At 60.7% G+C, this 25,823-nt stretch overlaps 2 protein-coding genes across 6 annotated transcripts in view; one reads left to right on the plus strand and one right to left on the minus strand.

Annotated features, from left to right (window-relative positions):
- TMEM94 (transmembrane protein 94) lies at positions 1-24,457 on the plus strand. Of its 2 annotated transcripts, none has more exons than XM_059997582.2 (31): positions 1-128; positions 10,826-10,945; positions 11,290-11,417; positions 11,788-11,924; positions 12,498-12,700; positions 13,055-13,206; positions 13,591-13,693; positions 13,908-13,994; positions 14,254-14,370; positions 14,761-14,817; positions 15,118-15,222; positions 15,351-15,515; positions 15,696-15,905; positions 16,570-16,885; positions 17,336-17,509; positions 17,901-18,003; positions 18,125-18,342; positions 19,015-19,196; positions 19,286-19,424; positions 19,673-19,788; positions 19,913-20,012; positions 20,358-20,466; positions 20,661-20,850; positions 21,094-21,171; positions 21,462-21,547; positions 21,808-21,889; positions 22,155-22,303; positions 22,385-22,479; positions 22,573-22,666; positions 22,841-23,011; positions 23,188-24,457. In XM_059997582.2, the coding sequence occupies exons 1-31, from the start codon at positions 105-107 to the stop codon at positions 23,258-23,260; spliced, it is 4,083 nt and encodes a 1,360-aa protein (XP_059853565.1). In that variant the 5' UTR covers positions 1-104; the 3' UTR covers positions 23,261-24,457. The 2 variants fall into 2 exon arrangements, with proteins under 2 accessions (XP_059853565.1, XP_059853566.1); XM_059997583.2 differs by having other exon boundaries at positions 19,018-19,196.
- CASKIN2 (CASK interacting protein 2) overlaps positions 24,434-25,823 on the minus strand; it is a 13,495-nt gene continuing 12,105 nt past the window's right edge. For all 4 annotated transcript variants that reach the window (XM_059997587.1, XM_059997585.1, XM_059997584.1 and 1 more), the window contains 2 exons: positions 25,581-25,803; positions 24,434-25,141 (listed from right to left, as the gene is read on the minus strand). In XM_059997587.1, coding sequence (XP_059853570.1) covers positions 25,051-25,141; positions 25,581-25,803 — 314 coding nt within the window. In that variant the 3' untranslated portion in view covers positions 24,434-25,050. The remainder of the gene's footprint in view (positions 25,142-25,580; positions 25,804-25,823) is intronic.

Genomic DNA, 25,823 nt, shown 5'->3' on the forward strand with positions numbered 1-25,823 from the left:
GCTGTGACTGTGACAGAGTCACTGGGGTTCGTACATGTTGGGGAGGAGCCTTCCTTTCGGGGGTGACCACCTTCCTCTGGGCATGCCTGCAGTACCCTGGGCCCATGGACCTGAAGGAGAAGCATGTGGTAGGCCATGATCGGTTCCCTAACTGGGATTGTCTGTGTGTCTCTGTTGGACTCTCCCTACCTGTGTTTGCCTGGGAGGTCCTCATGTGGAGGCCTTACACCAAAAGTGAGGGAGGGGGCACGGCTCTGAGGCTTGGGGTACGTGATCTGATCCCTGGACGGTACTATTGCTTGGGTGGAACACACAGGCTCCGGGAGCTGGGACTCAAGGACAAAGGGTGGACCAGTTAACACAGCCGCATGGGAGCCGGTTTCTGATTGGGGTTGGCTCTGAGCCAGTCTTCCACTCACTGCCCAGGGGTGTGTAATTTCACGTGTTTGCCCTTTGCTGGTCTCTGCTCCAACCTGCTGAGCTGGGTTGAGTACTCAGTTGGGCACCCTCTCTGTGGTTAGAGAAGAGCTCCCCAGTCAGACTCCAGACACACTGCCGAATCAGCTGGGGGTAAGCAGCCCAGGGGTCCAGGCATCCTCCCCCAGCCTGGCTCAGGCACCCCAGCCTCCAGGCATACCATCTTTACGTGGAGTTAGATTTGTCATCCAACAGAGCACCCCTCTCCTGGGACGAGGATTGCCCTAGGGGATGTCCTTCCTCTAGGTCCTTGCCTGGCCGCCTTTTTTTTTTTTTTTTTGCCTCCGCTGCACAGCATGTGGGATCGTAGTTCCCCAACGAGGGATCGAACCCGTGCCCCTTGCAGTGGAAGCGCGAAGTCTGAACTGCTGGACCACCAGGGAAGTCCCCACCTTGCCTGGCCTTCCACACCTTCCTAACAGGTCCCTCTGTCTCTGACCCCCTGCCTCCACTAGGCGGGCGGGGAAGGCTCTCCAACACGCAGAGCTGGCCTTTCGTTGCCCCTGCTTAAAAGGCATCACACCACCTGCCGCAACCTTCAGCGTGGGGTCCAGAGCCCTCCATAATCCGACTCCTGCCTGTCTGCCCAGCATCCCTCACCTCCCCTGCCTTGGCCTTTACCACTGGTAATTCTGAACGCTTCAGAGTTTGGGCACACACTCCACGTTTAGGCCGTTACCCCCAAATCCCCCCCCCACCCTTTTTCCTGCCAAACTCCTACTTTTCTTTCTTCAAGACCCAGTTTAGGGACTTTCCTGGTGCTCCAGTGGCTAAGACTCCACGCTCCCCATGAAGGGGACCCGGGTTCGATCCCTGGTCAGGGAACTAGATCCCACATGCCGCAGCTAAGACCCGGCACAGCCAAATTAAAAAAAAACAAAGACCCGGTTTAGGCATGACCTTCTCCAGATACGTCCTCCTCATCCCTCCAGGGTCCCTCCTTTCAGCATATCCACAGCACCTCCACCATCATACTTGCGACGCTGTGTTGGCACCATCTGTCTGTCCCACTTTATCTCAGTGTCCCTGGCTCCTAGCACAGAGCCTGGCATGTAGCAAGGGCTTAGTAAATATTTATTGACTTGAACTTATGGATAGCGATCTTCCTGCCAAAGAGATATGGGGAGGTCTGGGGAGGACTGGGGAAGGAGCTGAGGGTCCACACAGACCTGGTGCCCGGCTGACTGCTGAGGTGTTCAGCCTCCTGTTCACAGATGCCTCTGGCTGCTCTGCAGGTATCCATCCTAGCAGTGACTGGAGCACAGGGAAAGCTACACTTGCCCGTCCCCTAGCCTGGGTGCAGGGCTGCTGCGTAGTTGCAAGAGCTGTGCGCTACTCAGTTCCAGGGAGCACCCCCCCCAACAAAGGCTATGATGTTGTGCAATGTGGTGGCCTGCCTAGGGTGGGGCTGAATGTCCCGAAAACAAAGGACAGTGTTGTCCTCCGGTTCCAGCCTGTGGCTGAAACACCCATTCCTAGTGAATCGGGGAAACAAAGTTCTGTGGTCCAGCAGCTGGTTTCTCTCTCAAGCCCGAGGAAGAACACTTGTGAACCCAGGCTGGATATCTCTCAGGGGCATTTGTCGGGGAGGGTTTTTCTTCATCCTCTTCTTTTTCTTTCTGGATAGATGCTTTCCTGACCTAGAAAGCACCATTACCACCATCGTCAGCCGTATTTATGGAATGCTTCCTTCGGGTGGTAGAACCCTAGGCCCTGGGGGACGGCCTCTGGCTTGGAGAAGCTTACTGTCTAGTTGAGGAATTAATAGGACAAGCAGCTAAGTAACAGATCTGACGGTGTCTCTACCTGAGGTACCTTGCGCGTTGTGTAAATATGGGCTTCTAAAGTGCATCCCTGGGGCCTCCAACAGTGGAAGCCTTCTTGGAGGCGTAGGAGTGGGCAAGCTGGCGTGCTGGGAGTTGATGGTAAGGTGGCCTTTCATCACCTGGCTACAGCCCAGGATCAGTTTGGCTGTTGCTGGTTGATCCTTTGCACCTTGCCCCCCTTCTCTTTGTGACCTACCTGTCCCCAGTGTCCCCTGCAGACCCTCCTCTCTCGTCTCCCGTCCTCCAGCCCATGGTGGATGTGCCGTGGCAGTGATGGTCTGGGTTTCTCCCCAGATGCAGAGCTTCCCTTTTCACTTGCTGAAGTGGGTAGTGTCAGAGGGGGGCCAGACGCCAGAGGGCTGTGTTGGGGGGCGCTGCGGAATACCTGGGTTAGACCCTATGAGCTGTTCTTCTAGGGCCTGTTGCACAGGAGGGAGAGTGTTTGCTTGGGTGTGGTTCCCCCAGAGCAGTGCCTTAGTAGAAAGCTAAAGGGGAGTGTGACCTGGGAGCAAGGGACAGGAGTCTCCTTGGCAGTTTGCTGAGGCTGCAGCCCGACTACACAGGTGGCAGCTGTCCTCAGAGTGACTGTCTCGGAAGCCGACCCCTCCTTCCCTGGCCTCACGGAGACTTCCTGCCCTTAACCTCTGGACTGCCTGGGCCCCTCCTTTCCTGTTCCCATTCAGCTCAGGGTTTGGCGGTGTGTGTGTGTGTGTGTGTGTGTGTGCGCGCGCGCGCGAGTGCCCGCGCCCACAGGGAGCTGTGCTGGAGAAGGGGGAGGGGAGAGGCCGGCTGGAACTCGGCAGAGGCTCTCTCTTCCCTTCCCGGCTGAGGCTCTCTCTTCCCTTTCCTGCCCATGAGATGGTGTCGTCTAGGAAACAGGGCCCTGGAGAAATGGTCTCAGGCTCCAGCCCGTGCTCCGGTTACTGGACCTGTTAGGCCATTTCCTCTCCCTCGAGGTTTTCCAGCCCCATCCTCAGGGTGGCCTGGATGGAGCCAGAGAAGTTTCCTGCCCCAACATCACCCAGGGGGTCTGTTCTGACAGCTTCCCGTATGTCAAAGCCGGGGTCGCAGAGTGATGCCCAGGCTCTGCTTGAAGCCCCGGGAGGAGATGGGAGCCCAGGTCACCAGCCTCCTCTTTCTTCCTGGGATGAGGCCCGGCGTCTGCAGGCAGTGCCCTGGTCCCAGCAGCACCTGGGCAGGTGTGTCTGGATGCGGCTGGGCGGTATGGGCTCCTGGCTGAGCTCTGCACTCGCCTTGATTAGCGGCTCTTGGAGACCCCTGCCACCTGGTGGGAAGATGTTGGGTCCTAGGTGTTGGAAGAGCCCTTCCTTTCAGCTGGCTCTTCCCTCTTCCACAGGCTTCCTCTGCTCTCTCACTTCCCAGCCCCCTGCTCTGCCCTCCGAGAAGTCACTGCTCCAGTTTTCTCAATTGCCGGTCCTTCCCCCTCCACGTAGGATGTGCTGCTATTAATAAGCAGCCCCCCTGCCTCCCGCAGCTCTGACTGTGGAGAGAGCTGTTGTTGGCGTGACTCCATGCTGGAGTCTTTAAGGGATCTGGGGGGCTGCCCCAGGTGGGGCTCCTCACCTTGCTCAGGAAAGGGAGTCCGGGGGGAGAGGCCAAGTACTCCTCCATGCTAGCGGGTGCCCTGGGGGCTCCGGGCCGGCGGCAGCCACTTCCTGCACAGCCTCTCCTCCGGTGGGGGTGGGTGGTGGGCGCATCCGAACCCCTGGGAGGCACGTCACCCTCTGCTTACCCGCCGGTGCCTCCTCTGATGAATGGGCCCAGCCCTTGGACAGCTGGCAGAGCCCCTACCAACTTTCTCCTCTCAACCCCTTCCCTCCTCCCTCCCTCTGCGCAGCCTCTCCCTCCTTCCGTCCTTCCCTCCTGTACCGGCAGCCGGTCTCCTCCTCCTCCCTCCCTAAATCTGCAGCGTGACTGGAAATAGGCTAAATTAATCAGCAGATTGAAGCTCCACTCTGCTGCCGCTGCCGCCCCGCTCCTCGCTCACACGCGCTCCAGCTCTCTTCTCTCTTCTCTTTCTTCACTCTTTCCCTCTCTGTCTTTCTCTGTCTCCTCTTCCTCTTGGAGAGCAGTGTTGGCAGTTCTGTGGCTGACTCGCTGTGGCTCAGGCTCTACCCCATGCTCTTTAAACGGGCAGAGCTATGGATTGCCCACCAGGGCAAAGGCAGCAAAGTGAGTATGCCAGCTGGGCTTGATGCCCCCGTTCCACACGCCCGCTTCCCCGCTTTGTGTCGGAGGCTTTGGGTTAACGGTTGAAGATGGAAGCTGGGCCGGAGGCGGCTTGGATTACGAGGTAGTGAGGACCGTGGAAGGAGGCTGGGGATGGGAGCCAGAAAGCCCGTGTATGTAGCTGCCTGCCAGGCTCCTGAGTCACCCAGAGCGGGACCAGAGCCCAAGTTTCCCCGTGGGGCATCCTGTCAAGGTGTGCTGGGACCCGGGTCTCCAGGCACAAGGCTTGGATGCCACCCCTCCTCGGGGCCATTAAGGAGGCTTTTCTCGCCGGACCACATGAGTCACTGAGGCGGGAGCCAATGGGGCTGGGGTGATTTCTTCCTAGGTCTTGGCTGCAGGAGGTGAGAAAGAAGACAGGTGAAAGTGCCCAGGTCAGCATGAGCTGGGAAGAGTGAGGAAGAGGAGGAGGTGCCTCTGCTTGAGGCTTTGAGCTGCTTGTCTGTAGACAGAGTGGATTTGTGTCTGGCCAAACTTGGAAGAGATTTATGGTGACGCCTATGATAGACCCTGGTGGATAGTGGCCGAATCTCTGCTTCACTTGTTCAGACCTCGTGGAGTCCAGCTGTGGGTCCCGCTCACCTGCACTGGCCAAGGAGGCTGTGACCGTCGGGAAACCTGGCGAAGGGGCCAGCTGGTTCTAATTAGTGGTTACCTGCTGTTGCCAAGGCCAAAGGCCAAGGCCAATTCACAGTCTGACTACCTGAGCCTAGGGGACCTAGATTCCACTTTCTCCCGAAACAGGTAGGATGGGAAGGAAAACAGCTGCTGTGCTGAGGGAACCTCAGGGGAGTCCCGAAAGGACAGGGACTGGGGGCTGGGGGCTTCTGGTTCTGGGCCACCTGGGAAACCTGACCGAGGTGGCACAGGACAGCCCAGGCATGTTGGCTCTTAAAGCCTCATTAGACGGACCCAGATGCTTAGCTTTGGGCCCTGGGGAGCTGGTTCTGTTCGGTAGCAGATTCCTTGCAGTTCTGATTTAGCAGATAGAATTTTGTCACCACCTGCTGCTCCTCCAGCCCCCAGGCCCCGCCTGTGTCCCCCTTTGACAATGAAGCGGGGCGCGATGGGCACGCGCTGGCAGCCTCTCCTGAGCCTGCGCCTCCTATGGCCTCGAGCTCCTCTGTTGGGTTCAGCTGAGGTTGAGCACTTAAAACAGTGGGATGGGGTTGCTTCTACCCGAAAAGCTTCAGTGTCAGGGGAGAAGCAGGGCCACGCCTCCCCTCTGGTGTAGAGGCCTTGCTTAGCCTTGGCTCCTTGGCCCCAGGAATCTCCTGGAGGTGCCTGGGGCTGAGGAGTGGGAGTTTCTGAGCACCTGGGAAGTAGGAAGAATTGCTTCCTGCCTTTGGGTACTTAAGTCTGGGGCAGATTTTCCTCACCCTTCTTGGCCCTGCTAGGCAAGAAGAGCAGAGCTCAGATGGCACGTGTATGACAGGCGTTCTTATTTCTCACACCATCCCTGTCCTTGCACAGACCGCCCCCCCCCGCCCGCCCTGCCATGGGTGCCCGGGCACGCTGGGTGCCAGCCTATCTCTATGCTTTGAGAAAGGCCACCTAGCTCACGCATGAGCCCTTTCTGAATTTCCTTTGGAAAGCGTGAACGTCTCTCACCAATTTCCTCAGCTTCAGTTCTCATACCGCGTGGGGGAAAGCCATGGGGTAATGAGAGAAGCAGTGACTTTACCCATACCCGGGACCCTCCTGCCGGAGACTGAGTGAAGAGTGGCCATCAGGCCTCAGCGGGCGGCCACGGCAGTTGGATAAGTGGGGTTGGGGCCGTGGAGGGTTGGCTGGCCTTGAGGGCTGTGTCCTGGCCCCGGGGCGCTGTGCAGGCAGGCGCTTTCTTCAGGAGGCGTATAATTACAGAATGGCTTATTTTGCCTCTGTTGTGCTGTCTTTAATCTCCAGTCTGGAGTTGGTGCTCCAAGCCAGACACAACGTGCGGGGGCAGATGCACGCCCTCAGCTCTGCAGGGCCCCTCCCGCCTCTGCCGGCCCTGCCCCGGGAGCATCTGCCACCCTCTGGCCCCTCCTCCCACACCTGGAGAGGAGCATGGGACAGGTTCTCAGACCCTGGAAGAAGAGAAGGAGCAGAAACAGTTGCTGGGTGGGGTTGCCCAGGGGGTTTGGGGGTGCCGGAAATAAGGCAGCAGAGGCAGGGCAGCCACAGGGCAAGCAGAGGGCAGTTCCTGAGTGTCCTGGTCTAAAGGCCTGGCTGGAGGGAGGCCGCCACCCGGGCTCTCTGGCTGCTCCCCTTAGCCTTTCCCTGCCTTCCTGAGCCTGGCGCTCATTCCAGACCAAGCAGCTTCCCGGGTGATTGTGCAGCCCCGTGGGACTTGTCAGCTCTTCCTCTCTCCCGCCCTTTGGCATGCAGCCTTTCCACCTCTGAGGACCAGCCCTTCCCTGCCCGCAGGAGGTTTGCTCACTTTATCATTTCTGGAGACCTGGCCTAGGCAAGTCCACCCTGGGAACCTGCACATCCCACTGCGGGGAGGGAGCTCGGCAGGTCGAGCCTGAGGGAGGAAGCGGAAAGGGGAGGGGAGGCTGGGCCTCCCAAATGCTATTCTTCTTGGGCCTTCTTGGGCTGAGAGGGGCAGGCATCCTGCCTTGGACATGAGAAGGCCTGTGGTCCCCCTTTGCTTTTCTCTTCCTCCTTCCCGCCCCTGGAGGCTTTCTTCCCTCATGCCAGGAGCCAAGGAGGCAGAGATGCAGGCCTTGCCCGACACTCCTTTGTCCTGGACCACGGCCTCTCAGGGAGGCCCCGATCCCTGCCAGAGGGAGGTGGGTGCTTTGGAGTACCGTATTTACCCTTGCGGGTGCCGGCTCCCTGCCCGGAGGGCCATTTCTTCCCGAGCGGAAATAACCAGTTATCCCCTCGGAGAAGCAGCAGCTCTCATCCTCATAATCCCCCAAAGCCACCGTGGAGAGCAGGGATTAGGTGAGACTTAGGCAAGGGCTCTGGGAGGTCTTGGGCCGGGCCCACTCCGAAGCCCGTCCTCATTCCTCAGGCCGAGGGAGCTGGCGACAGGCCAGCATGGGGTCTCCACTCAGGGGCCTCCCACCACGCCAGGTCTGCAGCCAGGGGATATGGCCCCCAGTCCGTCAACTCCTAGTCGTGGAGATGTGTGTCTGGCGAGGGTCAAGCCTGCCAAGGGGGTGGGTGGACGTGGAGACCGGCAGGGAGGAGGAAATCCAGAATGTTGGTGGGCAAAGCCGGGGCAGGACCCCGGGGATAGGAGGGAAGAGGGTAGGGCGTGAGCCCAGGCAGCCAGGGCATCGCTGGCTCAGTGACCCTTGGCCAGGACTCAGTAGATAAGCCCAGTCCCTTTCTTGGTGCCCCAGGTCCAGGCCTTTGTGCCTCTTGCTCAGGAACTTTCCCTGGAGGAAGCCCACATGGGTGCTCTTCAGGTGGCCCCTGAGAAACACTCACTCCTCCCCCAGGCCCTGCCTTTCCTGGGGGCCTTCTTTTTCCAGGACCCCCAACTGGGGATCTGTGCATCAGATCCAATCTGGACTGGGCCTCACCTCCAGAAGTTTTGATTCACTAGGTCTGGGTGGGGCCTGGACAGCCACGTTTGTAAAAGGTCCAGGTGTTTCTGCTACAGACCCTGGGTTGACAACCCTGACGAAGGTGTCATGGGGACCAGTGAAACTCCATGGGCGTTCATTCAGTCAGTCAGCAAGCATTCACGAGCTGCTGCCCTGTGATAGGTACTGTCTTAGTGGTTGGTGGAGGGGTGTGGAGATGGAAGAATTTAGTACCCTTTTCAAGGCATTGGCAGTCTGGTGGGAGAGCCAGACAGGCAAATCTATACCGACGGTCCTCCGTGATGCCGCCTGTGAGCGAGGTTGCCCGGGCTGCCTTTGGAATACAAACCTCCCCCTGTATGTGCAGCCCTGGGTTTTGGGAAGATTTCCCAGAGCGGGTGGTGTTTGAGCTGAGTCTCGAAGGAGAAGTAAGAGTTGTCTGGGGCAGGGAGTGTGTTCTTGGCTAGGAAAATCCATAAAGGTGCTGACACATGAACTGGGGGAGTGCGGCATGTGACAGGAATGGCAGGAAAGGAGGCTGGAGAAGCTGGCAGATCCCAGACCACGCTCAGGAGTCTGGGCTAGATTTTAAAGGTAAACAGGGTCAGTTCATCAGACATGCGCTCACTGGCTGGGGTGCAGCGGTTGGTTTGGAAAAGGTGGGGACTGGGGAGGTGGGAGGGGGAGGCAGAGGTTGCAGGGAGGGGCTGGGGTGCCTGGGTGATGGTAACTGTAGGAGGGGTGCTGGCTCGGGCGGGGAGGGCCGGGTGGTAATTTCGGGGGTTTGGACGTGTCAACTCATAGGTACCCATGAAACAGCTGTGCGGCAGTTTAGGGAACGGGTCAGAATTCGGGGTGGCGGTCAGGCTAGAGGTGAAATCTAGCAGTTGTAAGCTTATTGGTGGCACATGAATCCATGTGGCTGGGGTTGCCCTGGAAACGTACATAAAGTTGTGGAGAAGATGTCGTAGGGTGGACTGTGGGGTAGACGGACAGGACAAAACAGTAGAGAAGCCCAGGAACAAGGGGTCTCAATGGGAGAGGCCAGGCCATGGGGTCACATAGGACAATGTGCTGGGAACCACCCCTGTCCATGCCACGTTCCACCCACCCGCGGTGAGATGAGAGTGCAGTGCGGTCAGTGCAGGTCCTTTCCTGGCAGCAGCTGCCTTTTTTTCTGAGACTGTGTCCTTCCCAATGTGGTAGGGTTACAGTGGCCTCCCTTTTATGAAATGGTGGTAACAGAAGTCGGTGGGGGTTTTTCCCTAATGTTTTTTACTAGGAACAACGTGAAGCCAGAATCTCCAGGTTAATTCTCTTCTCCCCACGTAAACAATACCTATTTTCTGGCCCGGGAAATCTGAAAGATGGCCCCAGTGCAATAAGTCGGGAGCTCAGTGGTGAGCACGGTCTGAGTGGGGCTGGGGGATGCTGTTGGTGGTGGGTTGGGACTTGAGTGAAAGGTGAGTTAGAAGACACTGAGTAAAGAAAGGTTTGTTTCTGGTTTTGTTTTTTGGGGTTTATTTTGTTTTAATTTTATTTATTTATTTATTTTTGGCTGTGTTGGGTCTTCGTTTCTTTTTTTTAAAATTTTTTATAAGACCAGACTCTTCTTGTTGCTTTTTTTAAAAAAAATTAATTAATTAATTAATTATTTTTGGCTGCATTGGGTCTCTGTTGCAGTGCACGGGCTTCTCATTGCGGTGGCCTCTCCTGTTGTGGAGCACGGGCTCTAGGCGTGCAGGCTTCAGTAGTTGTGGCTTGCAGGCTTAGTTGCTCCACAGCATGTGGGATCTTCCCGCACCAGAGCTTGAATACATGTCCTCTGCATTGGCAGGCGAGTTCCTAACCGCTGCGCCACCAGGGAAGCCCGGGTCTTCGTTTCTGTGTGTGGGCTTTCTCTAGTTGCGGCAAGCGGGATCCACTCTTCATCGCGGTGCGCGGGCCTCTCACTGTCGCGGCCTCTCTTGTTGTGGAGCACGACCTCCAGACGCACAGGCTCAGTAGTTGTGGCTCTCGGGCCTAGTTGCTCCACGGCATGTGGGATCTTCCCAGACCAGGGCTCGAACCCGTGCCCCCTGCATTGGCAGGCAGGTTCTCAACCACTGCGCCATCAGGGAAGCCCTTGTTTTGTTTTTAATTAATTAATTTATTTTTGTTTTTGGCTGCCTTGGGTCTTTGTTGCTGCATGCGGGCTTTTCTCTAGTTGCGGCGAGCAGGGGCTACTCTTCATTGCGGTGCACGGGCTTCTCATTGGGTGGCTTCTCTCGTTGCAGAGCACGGGCTCTAGGTGCGTGGGCTTCAGTAGTTGTGGCACACGGGCTTCGGTAGCTGTGGCCCGTGGGCTCAGTAGTTGTGGCTCGCGGGCTCTAGAGCGCAGGCTCAGTAGTTGTGGCACACGGGCTTAGTTGCTCTGCGGCATGTGGGATCCTCCCAGACCAGAGTCCGAACCCATGCTCCCCGCACTGGCAGGCAGATTCCCAACCACTGTGCCACCAGGGAAGCCCTCTGGTTTTGTTTTAAACTTGGCTTTGAGGAGCAGGGCACTGTGTACTTGAACGTCTTTTAATTTGGTGGAGATCTGAACATGCTCACGCCCTGAGGAGTCAGGGCTAGTGGAGGGAGGGAGGGTGAGGATTTGGGAGAAGGGAGGAAGGTTCTGGGGAGGTGGGCGGGGAGGGCCTCCTGAGGGATGCTGAGTGCCTCCTGCTTGAGGGATGCTGAGTGCCTCCTGCTTCCCTCCAGGGCGAGGCTCCCTTGGCCCTGGGCCTGTCCACCCAGAAGGCCCTCAGCATCCTGAAGGAGCAGCTGGAGGCGGTGCTGGACGGACACCTAAAAGAACGGAAGAAAAGTCTCACATGGAAGGTGACACATCCTCATGGGGAGTCCAGAGCCTAGTTGGGGCGGTGGAAAAGCTTGGGAAGCACATTCTCGGGGCCATGACTCTCCCTGTCACCCTGGATGGACGGTGTGACCCGACTGAGGCATCACTAAAAATCAGAAAGAGGCCGGGGTTCCTTTCAGAGTGATGTCCTGACCCCAGCCGAGACCAAAGCGAGAAGACAGAGGTGGCCGCCTGGGCTCTCCGTCGGGTGGGTGAGGGAGGAAGGCGGCTAGGATGCGGGGCAGAGAATCTTGGCTCCTCCCTCCTCGCTTGGCCCCCCCCCCGGGGCCTCTCACTCCCTGGCCTCCTGCCCCTCCCTCCTCAGGAGCTGTGGAGAAGCAGCTTCCTGCACCACAGTAACCGCTGCTCCTGTTTCCACTGGCCCGGCGCCTCACTCATGCTCCTGGCCGTGCTGCTGCTGCTGGGCTGCTACGGGGGCCAGCCGGCTGGCAGGTACGCGGTCCGAGGCCCTGGGAGGGGCTCCTTCCCACCTCTCCCAGCGCAGGGTCTGGGCTTGTCCCCCTCCCGCCTCCACACCCGCCTGGGACATCCCGGGGAGAGGGGAGCTGCCCCCAGAGTCAGCGCCTGGGTCGCGTAGGGATCCACAGTCCCTTGGCCGGCTGGTGTCAGAACCAGAAGAAGACCCTCTTTTCAGAAGGGACTGGGGAGGGGAGTGTGGGGCCCTGGGTTGGCTGGGCTGGAGACCCCCCGGCCCGTGCCCCGCCAGTGCCCCCTCTTCTCCCTGCCAGTCACGGGGTGGAGCTGGTGGGCTGGAGACCCCCCCGGCCCGCCCCCCACCAGTGCCCCCTCTTCTCCCTGCCAGCCACGGGGTGGAGCTGGTGAACGCCTCTGCGCTCTTCCTCTTGCTGCTCCTCAACCTCGTCCTCATTGGGCGGCAAGATCGCCTGAAGCGCCGAGAGGTAGAACGGAGACTCCGAGGGATCATTGACCAAATCCAAGGTGAGGCCAAGGGGCAGGCGAGTCAGGTGGGAAAAGGTGCCCTGGGGTGTGTCAGAGCCCTGGAGCTCCCGTCTCGAGCCCCAGCCAGGAGCCCCAGCACATTGGCGTTGCCTGCGGTCAGCATTCAGGGGATAAGGACGCCCTGCTTTCTTCTCAGTGGTGCAGTGAGAGCCGTGGGACGGCTATGGGTACCCAGGCAGTGGCCTGGGGCGGGCAGAAAGGCTAATGGCTCCTCAAAGCCAGGGGCCAAATCGGCTTAATCTCTGACATTTGTACCCCTCAGGAAGCTCAGCACACCCCTCAAAGCCCTTAGCAAAGTTAGCAAAATGTATTTGAATGGAAGCAGGGTACAAAGAATAAGAGCTTCAGGTGTTCAGAGGAGGTGCAAGTGCCCGCGCTGGGGTGGTGGGGAGGTGGCCTCGTAGAGGGGAAGTGTTGGAATGAGCGGCATGGGTTGATGCAGGCCGTCTGGGGAAGGGAGAAGAGCAGACAGAGCTTCATAGCTGTGTGCTGGATCTGGCTGGTGTGTGGATCCAGTGGGTGAGGCTGTTTCCCTCTTTCCATTCTCATCAGATGCCCTCAGGGATGGCAAGGAGATCAAGTGGCTAGATGCCATGTACCCAGACCTCCACATGCCCTTTGCACCATCCTGGTCCCTACACTGGGCCTACAGAGATGGACATCTCGTCAACCTGCCAGTTAGCCTGTTGGTAGAAGGAGACATCATAGCTCTGAGGCCTGGCCAAGAATCGTTTGCTTCTCTGAGGGGGATCAAGGTAGCTGGAGGCTTTTCTCCTTCCCTGGAAATGCTGTGGGAGTGTCCACCGGCAATGGTGGGAGGGTCCCTGGGCTTAATCCTGATGCTTCCAGCCCAGCTCTTGGGCTTCTTGGCAAGGGCTCCAGGAGAATGGAGAAAAGCTGGAACATCTTTCTCCTTGTCCTGTTCTTTCTTCTGTCTGGTCCTCAAGCTGCTAGGAATCCAGTCCCCCAGGCCCCACCCTAACTGACTCTGTGCTAACTGATGGTCCCTAACCCAATGAGATGTCTCCACTTAGCCAGAACGGTCAAGGAAGAGTGGCTTCCATGGAACCATTAATTACCCTCGACCTCCTCCCCTTCGTCGCTGGCAGGATGATGAGCACATCGTCTTGGAGCCGGGAGACCTGTTTCCACCTTTCTCTCCGCCCCCCTCCCCCCGGGGAGAAGTGAAGAAAGGGCCACAGAACCCCCAGCAGCACCGGCTCTTCCGCGTCCTCGAGACCCCTGTGATTGACAACATCAGGTGAGGGCGCCGCCCTGCCTTACTCCTGTCCCCTGACTTCTCGGCCCGGTGCCTCCTGTGAGCAGGGGGCGTGGTGGGGCCGGTGACAGGAAGGCGCCTTGTCCATACTGAGGTCCCTTAGCACAGGCATCTCCGGAAGGTCTTCTCTTTAGTGTCTTGTGAGAATTCTTCGACTGGGTGATTGACCCCCTCTCAGTCTGAACTCCGAGGGGGCAGCTTCAGAGGCTGCCACGAGCTCCTGGCCACAGTGACCAGGAGGCCACTTGGCCGGGGCCAAGGAATAGGAGGGAATTGCAGGACCCAGTGATGCTAGGTGAAGGGGTGGGCTTCTGGCCTCTCCCCTGAGCAGGGCTCGCCCGAGTGTAGTATCCCCTCTTTCTGCAGGTGGTGCCTGGACATGGCCCTGTCCCGCCCAGTCACCGCTCTGGACAACGAGAGGTTCACGGTGCAGTCAGTGATGCTGCACTACGCGGTGCCCGTGGTCCTGGTGCGTGAGGCGGGGCCGCACAGGGCAGGGGGAGGGCCAGGAAATGGGGGAGCCTGGGGGCCAGACTCGGACGAGCGTGTGAGTGAAGACTAGAGGGTCCCAGTGTGAGCCGGCCAGTGCCAGGGGTGGGGCTGTGAGTGGGCAGAAGACGGGGAGGCTTAGAGCCTGGGTCTCTCTGTGGGGGATAAGGCAGCGTCTCTCCTGTTCCCGACAGGCTGGCTTCCTCATCACCAACGCCCTGCGCTTCATGCTGAATGCCCCTGGTGTCACGACCTGGCAGTACACCCTCCTCCAGCTGCAGGTGGCGGCAGCCCTCTCCTCTCTGTAGCGCTTTCCTCTTTCCCCTGAGACTGCGTCCCCTCGTGGTGCCCTGACTGCCCCTCCCTCTCTGCAGCCCAGGGGTCTCTTAGGCTTAGCTTCAGAACGCCTGCGTCCCTTCCTCCCTTCCTGCCCCTAGCTGTCCTTTTTACTCAGGGGAGGGCCCCAGGGCCGGGGAAGCCCTTCCCTCCCTCCGGCCGCCAGCACATCTCAGGGAGCCTGTGTGGCTCGCTCCTTCCCAGGTGAATGGCGTCCTGCCCATCCTCCCCTTGCTCTTCCCTGTGCTCTGGGTCCTGGCAACTGCCTGTGGAGAAGCCCGTGTCCTGGCCCAGATGAGCAAGGCTTCCCCCAGCTCCCTGGTAGGTTGTTCCGAGGCATCGGGGCGGGTGGGGGTCGGGGGACAGTGCAAAAAGAACCAAAGACAGGAATGAAAAGAGTCGGCTGTGCCCAGCAGACAGGGCAGGAGTCCAGCCCCACCCCTACCCCGTGGCCCAGCGACAGGCAGGGCCTGGGCAGCTCTCCGAGGGCTTTGCCCTCTCCAGCCAGAAGGGTCTCCAGACCAGGCCCCGGGGGTGGCTGAGTGTCCACCCGGGCTGTCAGCAGACGGGGGATTCAAGGGCTGCCCGGGAGTCCTTCACCAAAGGCGTCGGGAGCCCTGCTGGCACGAGGCCCCACCCGCCAGCTCGGAGGCCTGTGAGAGGCTGGCTGGCGGTTTCCTCCCCGAGGCTCACACCCTCTTCTCCGCACAGCTGGCCAAGTTCTCGGAGGACACTCTGAGCAGCTATACCGAAGCCGTCTCCTCTCAGGTACGCTCACCCAGGATGGATTCTGCTCCAGGCCCCGTACCCCCAGCCCGCGCTCCCTCGGGCCCCTGCTGGAACCCTGGGACTCCCCTACTTTATGGCCTTTGAGCCTCCCACGGGCTCCTGGAGCCCCTCAGTCCACCCGTCCCACATGGGTAATGTGTCACTGCCGTGCTGGACACAGGCTTTTCCACCCAACTTCCTGGTGCTCCCGGACCGTTTCCTCTGTCGGCCCCAGAGGCCATCTCCAGGGAAATACGGCCAAGCCCCAGCTGGCCTCGCGGGCTTTGTCTCTGCCCTCAGGAGATGCTGCGCTGCATTTGGGGCCACTTCCTGCGGGTGATCCAGGGGACGTCTCCTACGCTGAGCCACAGCTCCAGCCTGCTGCACAGCCTGGGCTCCGTCACGGTGAGGGGGGCCCCGTGGGAGGACCTGGCCTCGACAGGCTGCTCTCTGGCCGTGTCTGGTCACTTAAGCGGCCCCTGGCGGCTTGGGGACCTCCAAGGCCCCTTCCCAGTCCTCTTCTCTCCCTGCAGGTCCTGTGCTGTGTGGACAAACAGGGGATCCTGTCATGGCCCAACCCCAGCCCGGAGACCGTGCTGTTCTTCAGCGGAAAGGTGGAGCCCCCGCACAGCAGCCACGAGGACCTAACGGATGACCTGTCCACGCGCTCCTTTTGCCATCCCGAGGTGGAGGAGGAGGTATGGCCTGGGCCCGGCTGGTAGCCTCAGGGAGGGCGAGGCGAGGAGTGGGGAGGAGGGCTCAGGCCTCAGGATCTGCTTCAGAGATGACGCCCTGAGGGGACGAAGCAGCCTTGCCTCACTGGCCCGTGGCAGCCGTCGGGACGCCGGTCCGAGGCCTGTGTTCCTTGCTCTCCTCAGCCCCGTGAACGAGACGCCCTCCTGGCCAGCTCCCTGAACCCTACCCTGCACCTTTCCAATGAGCAGGAGCGCGGCAACTGGCCAGGCGATGGCCCCAAGGCCCCCGAGCCCTCCTCTCACCACAGAGCTCACGGCCGCAGCAAACACCTGTCCGGCTCCAGCGTGAGCTTCAGCAGGGACACAGAGGGCGGTGAAGAAGACCCCGGCAAGGTGAGGGGAGAGGGCGGAGAGCAGCCCGCTTGTCAGCCGCAGGGCGTCCTGGCCTCCCCTGCCGAAGGGGCCACAGGGGTGCAGCCCGGCCTGGACGGATGGAGCCCGAAGCACAGCCGTCTTGGCCTCTGTTCCGGGACCTCCTGAGGCCTCGCCCACGGCTTTTCCGTGAAGTAGGCCCTTCCCCATTTTCCGTGTTTCTCTGATGGTGGTAATTGGTTGGGGCAAGGCCCTTCCTCCTAATCACAACCTTCAAGAGGCAGAGAGCCGGGACTTCCCTGGTGGTCCAGGGGTGCCAGCACTTCCACTGCAGGAGTCGCGGGTCCCATCGAGCCAAGATCCTACATGCCACTCGGCCAAAAACAAAAAAAAAGTACAAAAGACAGAAAGCCAGTGGCTCCTTCTAAAAACGTTTCCCGTGGCCGAGAAAGGTGCTTTGTCGTTTCTCGCTCGGTCTGGACAGCCTCCTCTGAGCTGGTGACAGTGTTGTTGGGCACAGATCCTAGAAGCAGCCAGGAGCCGGGAAGGACAGGGAAGGGGTTTCGAGAGGGATGGGAGAAAGCGAGCATGAGCACGCCCTGCTGGGAGGCGGTGCCTTCTCTCGGGGGCACCCGCCGCATCCCTCCCAGCCTGAGGCCCCTCTTCCCCTCCACGTTTCCTCCAGACCCAGCACGTGCTGGAGGGCGAGACCTATGAGGCCGAGGACTTCGTGTGTGACTACCACCTGGAGATGCTGAGCCTGTCCCAGGACCAGCAGAATCCCTCTTGCATCCAGTTCGATGACTCCAACTGGCAGCTCCACCTCACCTCCCTCAAGCCCCTGGGCCTCAACGTGCTGCTGAACCTGTGCAATGCCAGCGTCACCGAGCGGCTGTGCCGGTTCTCAGACCACCTGTGCAACATCGCCCTGCAGGAGAGCCACAGCACCGTGCTGCCCGTGCACGTGCCCTGGGGCCTCTGCGAGCTCGCCCGCCTCATTGGTACGTGGCCACCGCAGGGGTGGCGGCTGGGCTAGCTGCCGGCCTCTTCCAAGAGGCTGGGCCCCCGGCTCCAAACTTGCCAGGCCCGGGCGTGGCCTCGCTCAAGAGCACCAGCAACCCTTTGGGCTTCTGATCGACCCCCTTTTTTTTTTTTGGGCCGTGCCACGAGGCTTGTGGGATTTTAGTTCCCCGACCAGGGATTGAACCCGGGCCCTCAGCCGTGAGAACGCAGAGTCCTAGCCACTGGACCGCCAGGGAATTCCCTGATCATCCCCTTTAACCAGGCACCGCCGCTTGACGGCGCTTCCTCATCCGGGAAGATAACTGCCTGCGGGATGGACGCGTAGAGGGAAGCCGCCCAGCCTGCCTGGGGTTCCCTCCCCGCCAGGGAGGGTGGTGTGTGGGGGTGGGCTTCCTCCCAGAGGCCCCGTGCCGTCCCTCCTCCTGCAGGCTTCACTCCCGGGGCCAAGGAGCTCTTCAAGCAGGGGAACCACCTTGCGCTCTACCGCCTCCCCAGCGCCGAGACCATGAAGGAGACCTCGCTGGGGAGGCTCTCCTGTGTCACCAAGCGGCGGCCCCCGCTCAGCCACATGATCAGCCTCTTCATCAAGGACACCACCACCTGTGAGCCTCCCCGGCTCCGCCCGCATCAGGCCAAACCTCCCAGGAGCTGGGCAGGGCGGGGCTCTTTTTAGGGTGTCTTTTTTTAGGGAGCGCTGGGCCGACGAGCGTTAGATTCTTGCCGAGATCTCAAACGTGGCAGAGATTGGCTTCGGGGACGGGGGCTGGGATGGTGGTGGCCACAGATGCTGGGACTGTCTGGAGGACCGGCAGCTTAGAGCCTGCGCTATGCACCCAGTGGCCTTGCCTACAGGTTTGCTGCCATGAGGCCTGGGGAGTTCCCATCCCCCAGGGGCTCCTTTAGTGCCCTTCTCAAGGGTGGCAGTATGTCCCCGGAGGTGAGGTGGCTTGGGCACTCATGGCTTGGCCTTCCTCTCCCCGCCACTGCCCTCAGGCACAGAACAGATGCTGTCCCACGGCACGGCCGACGTGGTCTTGGAGGCCTGCACAGACTTCTGGGATGGAGCCGACATCTACCCTCTTTCGGGTTCCGACAGGTAGGTAAGGAAGCAGACGCCAGGGGCGGGAGCAGTCAGCTCTGGTGGTCTGCCTGCCCGGCTCCCAGGGGTGGGGCATCCCAGGACCACTCACCTCACTTCCACCCCGGTTCCCCGGCAGAAAGAAAGTGCTGGATTTCTACCAGCGAGCCTGCCTGTCTGGTTACTGCTCTGCCTTCGCCTACAAGCCCATGAGCTGTGCCCTGTCGTCCCAGCTCAACGGCAAGTGCATCGAGCTGGTGCAGGCGCCCGGCCGGAGCAGCATCTTCACCACGTGCGAGCTGCCCAGCACCGTTCCCATCAAGCTGAGTGCCCGCCGCGGCAGCTGGAGCTCAGACGGTACCGTGGGCCCTGTGCCCGGGGGCCGGGGGCCGGGAGGGCTTCCAGCGGCCTGGACCAGACCGTAGCAGAGGACCTGGAACACCGCGGTGGCTCTCACTGTCTGGTGACGTGGGCGAGTCCCTTATTCTCATCTATAACCAGGTGCTTTGTCTGCCCTGCTCACGGGTTCACTGTGCCGCTCCAGTGGGATGACAGATAGCAAAGTGCTTTCTTTGAAGCTTATAAAGCAGTAGCGTGTATAGAGCATTAGCCTTATTTGAGTCAGACAAAGGACCGGGTCACAAAGCCTGCTGGAGCAGAGGGACTCAGAGCTCCACCCACCCCTCCCCACTCCGCCAAACACACAGCCTTCTGGGGTCTCATGACCCCAGAGACCATGAACTGAAGCCATTGCTGAGGGTGGGGCCCGCCCCCTAGCCCTGGACCAGGGATTGTCACCTGACTGATGAGTACCTTTCCTTGTCTTTTCCCCTGTGTCTGTTGGCTTCTCTATGTCTTGGTTGTGCATGTGTGTGGCTGCGTGTGTGGTCCCCTGGGGCCCGCGTGCTTATTGACTTGGGCATGGCATCTGCACGTGTGGCCCCGGGCTGCCTCCTGCAATCTGCCGGTTCCTGGGTGTCCTGCCTGGGCCATGTCCTGGCCGGGCTCTGTGCCTTGTGCCTCCTGAAGAAGGGATCGGGGAGGTGCTGGAGAAGGAAGACTGCATGCAGGCCCTGAGCGGGCAGATCTTCATGGGCATGGTGTCCTCCCAGTACCAGGCCCGGCTGGACATCGTGCGCCTCATCGACGGGCTGGTCAACGCCTGCATCCGCTTCGTCTACTTCTCTTTGGAGGATGAGCTCAAAAGCAAGGTGGGGGAGCACCCCCCAATGCTCCCACTGACCCTTTTCCCCACGTGACCCTTTGGGCCCATCTGTTCATTGCCATCTTCCCGGTGCAGGTGTTTGCAGAAAAGATGGGCCTGGAGACGGGCTGGAATTGTCACATCTCCCTCACGCCCAATGGTGACATGCCCGGCTCTGAGATCCCCCCCTCCAGTCCTAGCCACACTGGATCCCTGCACGATGACCTGAATCAGGGTGAGGGCAAAGGTTTGGTGTGGACACGAGGTGGGTGTGGGTCATTCCCCTTCCTTGGGGCTACAACTAGAAAGAGCCTCCATGGATCCCCCCCTTGGAAGATGGCTCTGATCTCCCTGCGGCAACGGCAGTCGACGGGGTGGGGGGGGAGGACACCTCGAAACAGGAAGTTTTGCGTCATCTGCAAGGCGAGGAAAGGCCCCCAGAAGTCTGGCCCCAAGGTGAGGGACAGGCTCTTGTCCCCACAGTGTCCCGAGATGATGCGGAAGGGCTCCTCCTAATGGAGGAGGAGGGTCACTCGGACCTCATTAGCTTCCAGCCCACGGACAGCGACCTCCCCAGCTTCCTGGAGGACTGCAACCGGGTACGATGTGGTGGTGGTGGGGTGTCTGTGTCCCCAGAGCCCTGGGGTTGGCCCGTGGCTTGTCCAGGGCAGAGGAGTGAGGGAGGAGGGACCCTGAGGCAATTGGCATCTCTGCTGTCTGCAGGCCAAGCTGCCCCGGGGCATCCACCAGGTGCGGCCCCACCTGCAGAACATCGACAATGTGCCCCTGCTCGTGCCCCTCTTCACCGACTGCACCCCCGAGAGTGAGTACCGTGGTGGCGGCTACTCGGCCAGCCCGGCCCTTGTGTGGAGCGCTGCCAGTGCATGGGCACCCCGCGGGCTCCGGAGCGATGTTGGTTTCCCACGCAGGGAGCGGAGGAACCTGGGCTGGGAGGAGCTGGGGGTCTTGCGGGCTGGAGCCTTGGTGGCCCGTTCTAGGGAGTCAGAAGTGACAGTATTCATACGATGTTCACGAAATTGGGGGCAGGATGGTCCCAAAGAGGGGCCTGTTTTCCCTTGTCTCCTGCTTTGTCCTGGGGGTCTCTGCCCAGCATCCCACGTGGGGCTCGCCTGCCTGACTCTCGTGCCCCCCGACTCTGCCCCCTCAGCCATGTGTGAGATGATCAAGATCATGCAGGAATATGGGGAGGTGACCTGCTGCCTGGGCAGCTCTGCCAACCTGCGGAACAGCTGCCTCTTCCTCCAGAGCGATATCAGGTCAGGGTGACACCCCAGAGCCGGGGGCCAGCCTCTTTCTCCCGGAGACCCCACAGCGGATCTTGCCCTGGTCAGGACCAAGGAACCTGGACTTGGTGGGGAGAAGAGGGAGCGGGTGCTTGCTCAGTCCCGTGGGAGACGGGGTCTTGGCACGCTTCAGCTGATGGGTATGCTTCCCCCCGTACGCTGAACAGCATTGCCCTGGATCCCCTGTACCCGTCCCGCTGCTCCTGGGAGACCTTTGGCTACGCCACCAGCACCAGCATGGCCCAGGCCTCGGACGGCCTTTCTCCTCTGCAGCTCTCGGGGCAGCTTAACAGCCTGCCCTGCTCCCTGACCTTCCGCCAGGAGGAGACCATCAGCGTCATCCGGCTCATCGAGCAGGTGGGGGCTCGGGGTGGGGGGCGCTCGGGGGCAGGGGGGCAGGTCCTGCTTGGGGCGGGCAGTCGCGACGCAGGACCGGCCTGAGCTCCCAAGGGTGGCTCACCTCCAGGCGAAGCTCTTCCAGGCGGTGGAGTTTGCCTCCGCCCCTCCCTCGCGGGAACATTTGGGGCATCTGGCTCTTGGCCGAAGCTTATCAGCTGTGGGGCCTGAGAGAGACCCCAACCTGCCCTTCCCGGCCCCTAGGCTCGGCACGCCACCTACGGCATTCGCAAGTGCTTCCTCTTCCTGCTGCAGTGCCAGCTGACTCTCGTGGTCATCCAGGTGAGGTGGGGCCAGCACGGGCATCGCCCCTCCCTGCTCACTCCTTCACTCAAGGGCCGGTTGAGAGGCTGGGAGGATGCAGCACAGCCTGGGGGGCCCCCACAGCCTCTGTGAACCCCCCTGGGCTTTTGGAGATGACCCCGCCGGCAGAATAGTGTCCCCTCCAGCGCCGTCTCCTCTCAGCCAGGACGTGAGTCTCCGTCTGGGCACAGGGCGAGTCAGCCCTGGGGCTCCCAGTGTCTTACTCTTTGCTAGAATCTCATCGTGCTTCCTGGCTTCTCCTGGTTCAGTTCCTCTCTTGCCTCGTCCAGCTGCCGCCAATCCTGAGCACCACCGATATCCTGTGGCTGTCCTGCTTTTGCTACCCTCTGCTCAGGTGAGAGGCCGGGCCACCCCTCCGTGCCCAGGCAGGCAGTGTTGGGATGTCACCAAGCGTCCCCAGGAGCCCAGGTTCAGGAAGCCATGCTCAGTGCTCACTTCTGGTACAGGAGGCCCGGGGGCACCCTCTCCCTTGTCTTATCCCATCTGCCCAGCAGACTTGCCCTCACTCTCAGGACTCCCGAAGTCCTTCCCACATGAGAATTGGGGGACAGAGGGTCACAGTCACCACCCTTCACTGAAGTTCCTGCTTTTCAGCATCTCTTTGCTGGGGAAGCCCCCCCATAGCTCCATCATGTCTATGGCAACGGGGAAAAACCTTCAGTCCATTCCTAAGAAGGTAAGCACCGTGGAGCCCGGTGAGCCTGGGCTTTTCCTGAGGAATGTCGGTATGGAGGGGGCTGAGCCCTGGGGGAGGGAAGTGGGGTTGGGGCGGCGGGAGGAATTCCATCCGAACTTCCCCAGACCAAGGGGGAGGGGTGGTAGAGAGCTGGCAAGATCCTTGCTCCTTATCCCCCGGGCCCGCCCACCGACTGAGGACCCCGTTGAATCCGTGTGCCAGAGGGGCGGCTGCCACAGCGGTGACGGGTCTCCTCTTCCCGCAGACCCAGCACTACTTCCTGCTCTGCTTCTTGCTCAAGTTCAGCCTCACCATCAGCTCGTGCCTCATCTGCTTTGGCTTCACACTGCAGAGCTTCTGCGACAGCTCCCGGGTCCGTAACCTCACCAACTGCTCCTCCATCATGCTGCCCAGGTGGGTCCCATCCTGACACCCCCGCCCTGGTTTCCCTCCCCGGGGCCCAGAGGAAGCTGAGCCCACACCTTGCTTTGGCAGCCACGCCGACACGGCTCCAGCCTGGTTTGACGACTTCGCCAACGGGCTGCTGCCGGCTCAGAAGCTCGCCGCCGCCCTGACTGTCCTGCACACTGGTGAGGGGCTCCCCGGGGCTGGTGAGGCACCCTGGGGACCAGGCCTCTGGCCGTGAGAAGTCTGACACCCACCACTGACCCCATTTTCTCCAGTCTTCATCTCCATCACCCACGTGCATCGCACCAAGCCCCTGTGGAGAAAGAGCCCCTTGACAAACCTCTGGTGGGCGGTGACCGTGCCCGTGGTGTGAGTCCTTCTGGGATGGAGGGTGGGAGCAGGGGAGTGGCTGCAGCGGGGCTGTGATTTGAGGGCGGGCTTTGGGCCAGAGGTTGAAGGGTGCCCTCCTTAAGCTGTCCCTGCTGAGAAAAGCAGGGGAGGAAGCAAGAGACCCCGCTGACGCAGGGCTGCCACCTCCTGCAGGTTGCTGGGGCAGGTGGTCCAGACAGCAGTGGACCTGCAGCTGTGGACACACAGGGACAGCCACGTCCACTTTGGCCTGGAGGACGTGCCTCTGCTGACGTGGCTCCTGGGCTGCCTCTCCCTGGTCCTCGTGGTGGTCACCAACGAGATCGTGAAGCTGCACGAGATTCGGTGAGCCACCGGCTGGGTGCCCCCTCTGGGCCTGGGTGTGTTCCCTAAGCCTGTCACCTCCGGGGCACCGTTCCCCTGCCTTCCCACTGCCGTCCCGCCCTCCTCCTCGGGTGTCCTGCCCGTCCCCTCGTCTGGGGGTCTGCGCTAACCTGGACTTTAATCTCCCACCCTACCAGGGTCCGGGTCCGCTACCAGAAGCGACAGAAACTGCAGTTTGAAACTAAGCTGGGCATGAACTCTCCCTTCTGAGCCACTGGCCGTGGTGGTCATAGTTGCTCTGGATCGTAGGGCTAAAGCCAGACCCATTTCTGAGTCTGGGGAGTTGATATCATGAATGTTTCAGGGTTTGCTCTTGCGCCCTATGGCATTGGAGGCCCAACTCCCGGTGTCAGACCCAGCTGTCGTCCTGCCCCCCGGGGAATTACTGAAGAGATGCTGAGCTGTGGCCTTGGTGTCAGGACAGTCTGGCTCTTCCTCACCAGGGGGAGCACCCCTGGACTCTTGAATGTATGACCTCGTGCGCTTAAAAGAGGGGCCCTCAGCCCCCTCCACCTGTGGGCCGCCCCCCTTCAGGGTCACCGAATGCAGCGCCCTCTGCTCTTGGGTTTTCAGGCAGAGCTATGAGCCATGGGGCTGAGCTTCCACCTTTTGTGGGAGAGCAGCCGTGGGAGGTCCGAACAGCTCTCTAGGCCACTGTTGAAGGCAGGGGTGGTGGTTCATGCTCCCTGTGCCCCTCTCATCCTGTATTCCTGGGGCAGGGGCCTGGATTTGGCCCTGAGTACTTTCCCTCCCTTCCTCTGTGGTCAGGGGGGAGCCTCACACAGAAACCTGAAAATGCAGCAGAGCCCCCGCCTGGCCCTGGAACCTCCTCCTGTGCCTGCCCTCAAGCTGGCGGGGAGAGCCAGTCCTGGGGTGCAGCCCAGGGCTCCTTTCAGCCCCGGCCCTAGTTATCCTGTGAGAACGTTTTCACTGGTGTATTATTATTTTTTACTGGAAATGAGCCTTTTAGGAATGAATACAGACTGGTTTGTATTAAAACTGATAAATTCCTGAAGAAAAACCTGTGGCTGGTCCATGAGGCAGCCACTAACGGACCTACCCAGGGCTTCGGCCAGTGACGGAGCCCCTCCGCAAAGGTGAGGAGGGGAGGGCCCAAGCCTTCCTCCTTGCGCGTCAGTGGGAGCGCTCGGGTCCGGCTCAGGTGCGACCCCTGGCTCAGAGGTCCGTGGCGCAGATCCAAACACAGAGCCCGATCACGTGGAATGACACTTTCATTGGTGTTAGTTGGGGGAAGAGGTTACTGGTTACAGAGCCGGGGCCTGGGCCAACCAGGTCAGGCTTCCAGCCCCAAGGCGGGCAGTGGGTGCTCTTGCTGTGGTCCGAAGCCCCTCCCCCACTGCGTCCTCTCAGGCAGTTATAGATAGAATAAATTCCATTTAAAATATATGCATTTCTCTCTGCTTAAAAAATAACATTTACAGTTGGGAACGTCTGGACTTTGGGGGACCTGTGAATCCCACTGTTCCCACCCCCGCCAGCTCTGCCTCACTGAGGGCAGGCAGGGGCGGCGGCGGAGGCTGGCCTGGCCGCTTGTTTACATGTCCTGTGAACACCTGCGGGGGACCAGGCCAGACACACCGCCTCCTCCAGCCTCTGGGCGCCAGGACAGCACAATGGGTGGCCAGAGGGCCTTGGCACAGGGGCTTGAGACACTGGGGGGACAGAGGAGGTACCCCAGAAGCCCGGCCACCACCTCTTTCTTCCTGGAGAGGAAGCTCTCACCAGGGTCCCTGCCCAAAAGGCAGGGCCGTCCCGTCAGGTTACACACTGGGAGGGGGCTCTGCTGAGGTGTCAGGTTCTGACAAGTCCCCTCAGCTCCCCTGGGGGCCGCCTCCCAGAGCCCTGGTGCCGACAGCCGTTGGCTTGCAGCAGCAGGAGGGACCCCGCTAGGGCGGCAGGGGCGGCGTCCGTGCCGGGGGAAAGGCAGTGGCTGAGGAAGGTCACGGTGGGCACTGCTGCGAGCTGCCAGCAGGTCCGGCTCAGTCCAGCATGGCATCCAGCTGGTTAGCCAGGGCGTCGAACATGGTGCTGATGTCATCCAGGATGTGCTTGGTGGAGGTGCCCGGGGGGCTGCAGCAGGGGAAGGAGCAGGTCAGATCAGCCAGCGGTCCGCACCCTGCCGGCCCGGGGCAAGGGGGCTGCTACCAGGAGCGTGGTTGGTGCGCACTTTGAGTGCGTCTTCTCCTAATTCTCACAACTTCCCGAGGCAGTAGGAGTTACCGTTCCCTTCCTTGCACAGAGACGCTGGGGCTCACAGGGAGAAGTGACTTGCCCAAGCTCACATGCCTCTAAGTGGCAGCCACCAGGATTCCCTGCAGGTCAGATCCGGGTGACCCCAGGCCCAGGCTCCTCCCATCCCAATAGGGGCCCCCCAGCCTGAGGATCTGCCCAACGTGACGGTGACATCCCCCTCCCGTCATTCCCGGAACCCTGGGAAAAGGCTTCAGGATTCGGGCGGAGCTGCTCTTACGCCGCCTTCTCCCCCTCCGAAGCACCCAGCACCCCTCACCCCTCTCGCTCCTCAGCACCAATGCTCTTCTCCGCGGCCCGCAAGGCAGCTGCCAGGGATGAGCTGGTCTGCTCCAGTCTCTGCTGGGCCCGGCCTGGGCCCGTGGCCCCAGTGTTCTCTGGCCTTGGAGGGGGCACAGGGCGGGGGCCGAGCCGGGGAGCCAGCTTAGGGCCAGAAAATGCCAGCTGGGTGCAGGCCACAGACACAGGCTTGGGGGCTGTTCCTGCAGAGACAAAGAGGTTG

This window comes from Delphinus delphis, chromosome 19 (genome assembly GCF_949987515.2).
Source record: "Delphinus delphis chromosome 19, mDelDel1.2, whole genome shotgun sequence".
NCBI lineage: Eukaryota > Metazoa > Chordata > Mammalia > Artiodactyla > Delphinidae > Delphinus > Delphinus delphis.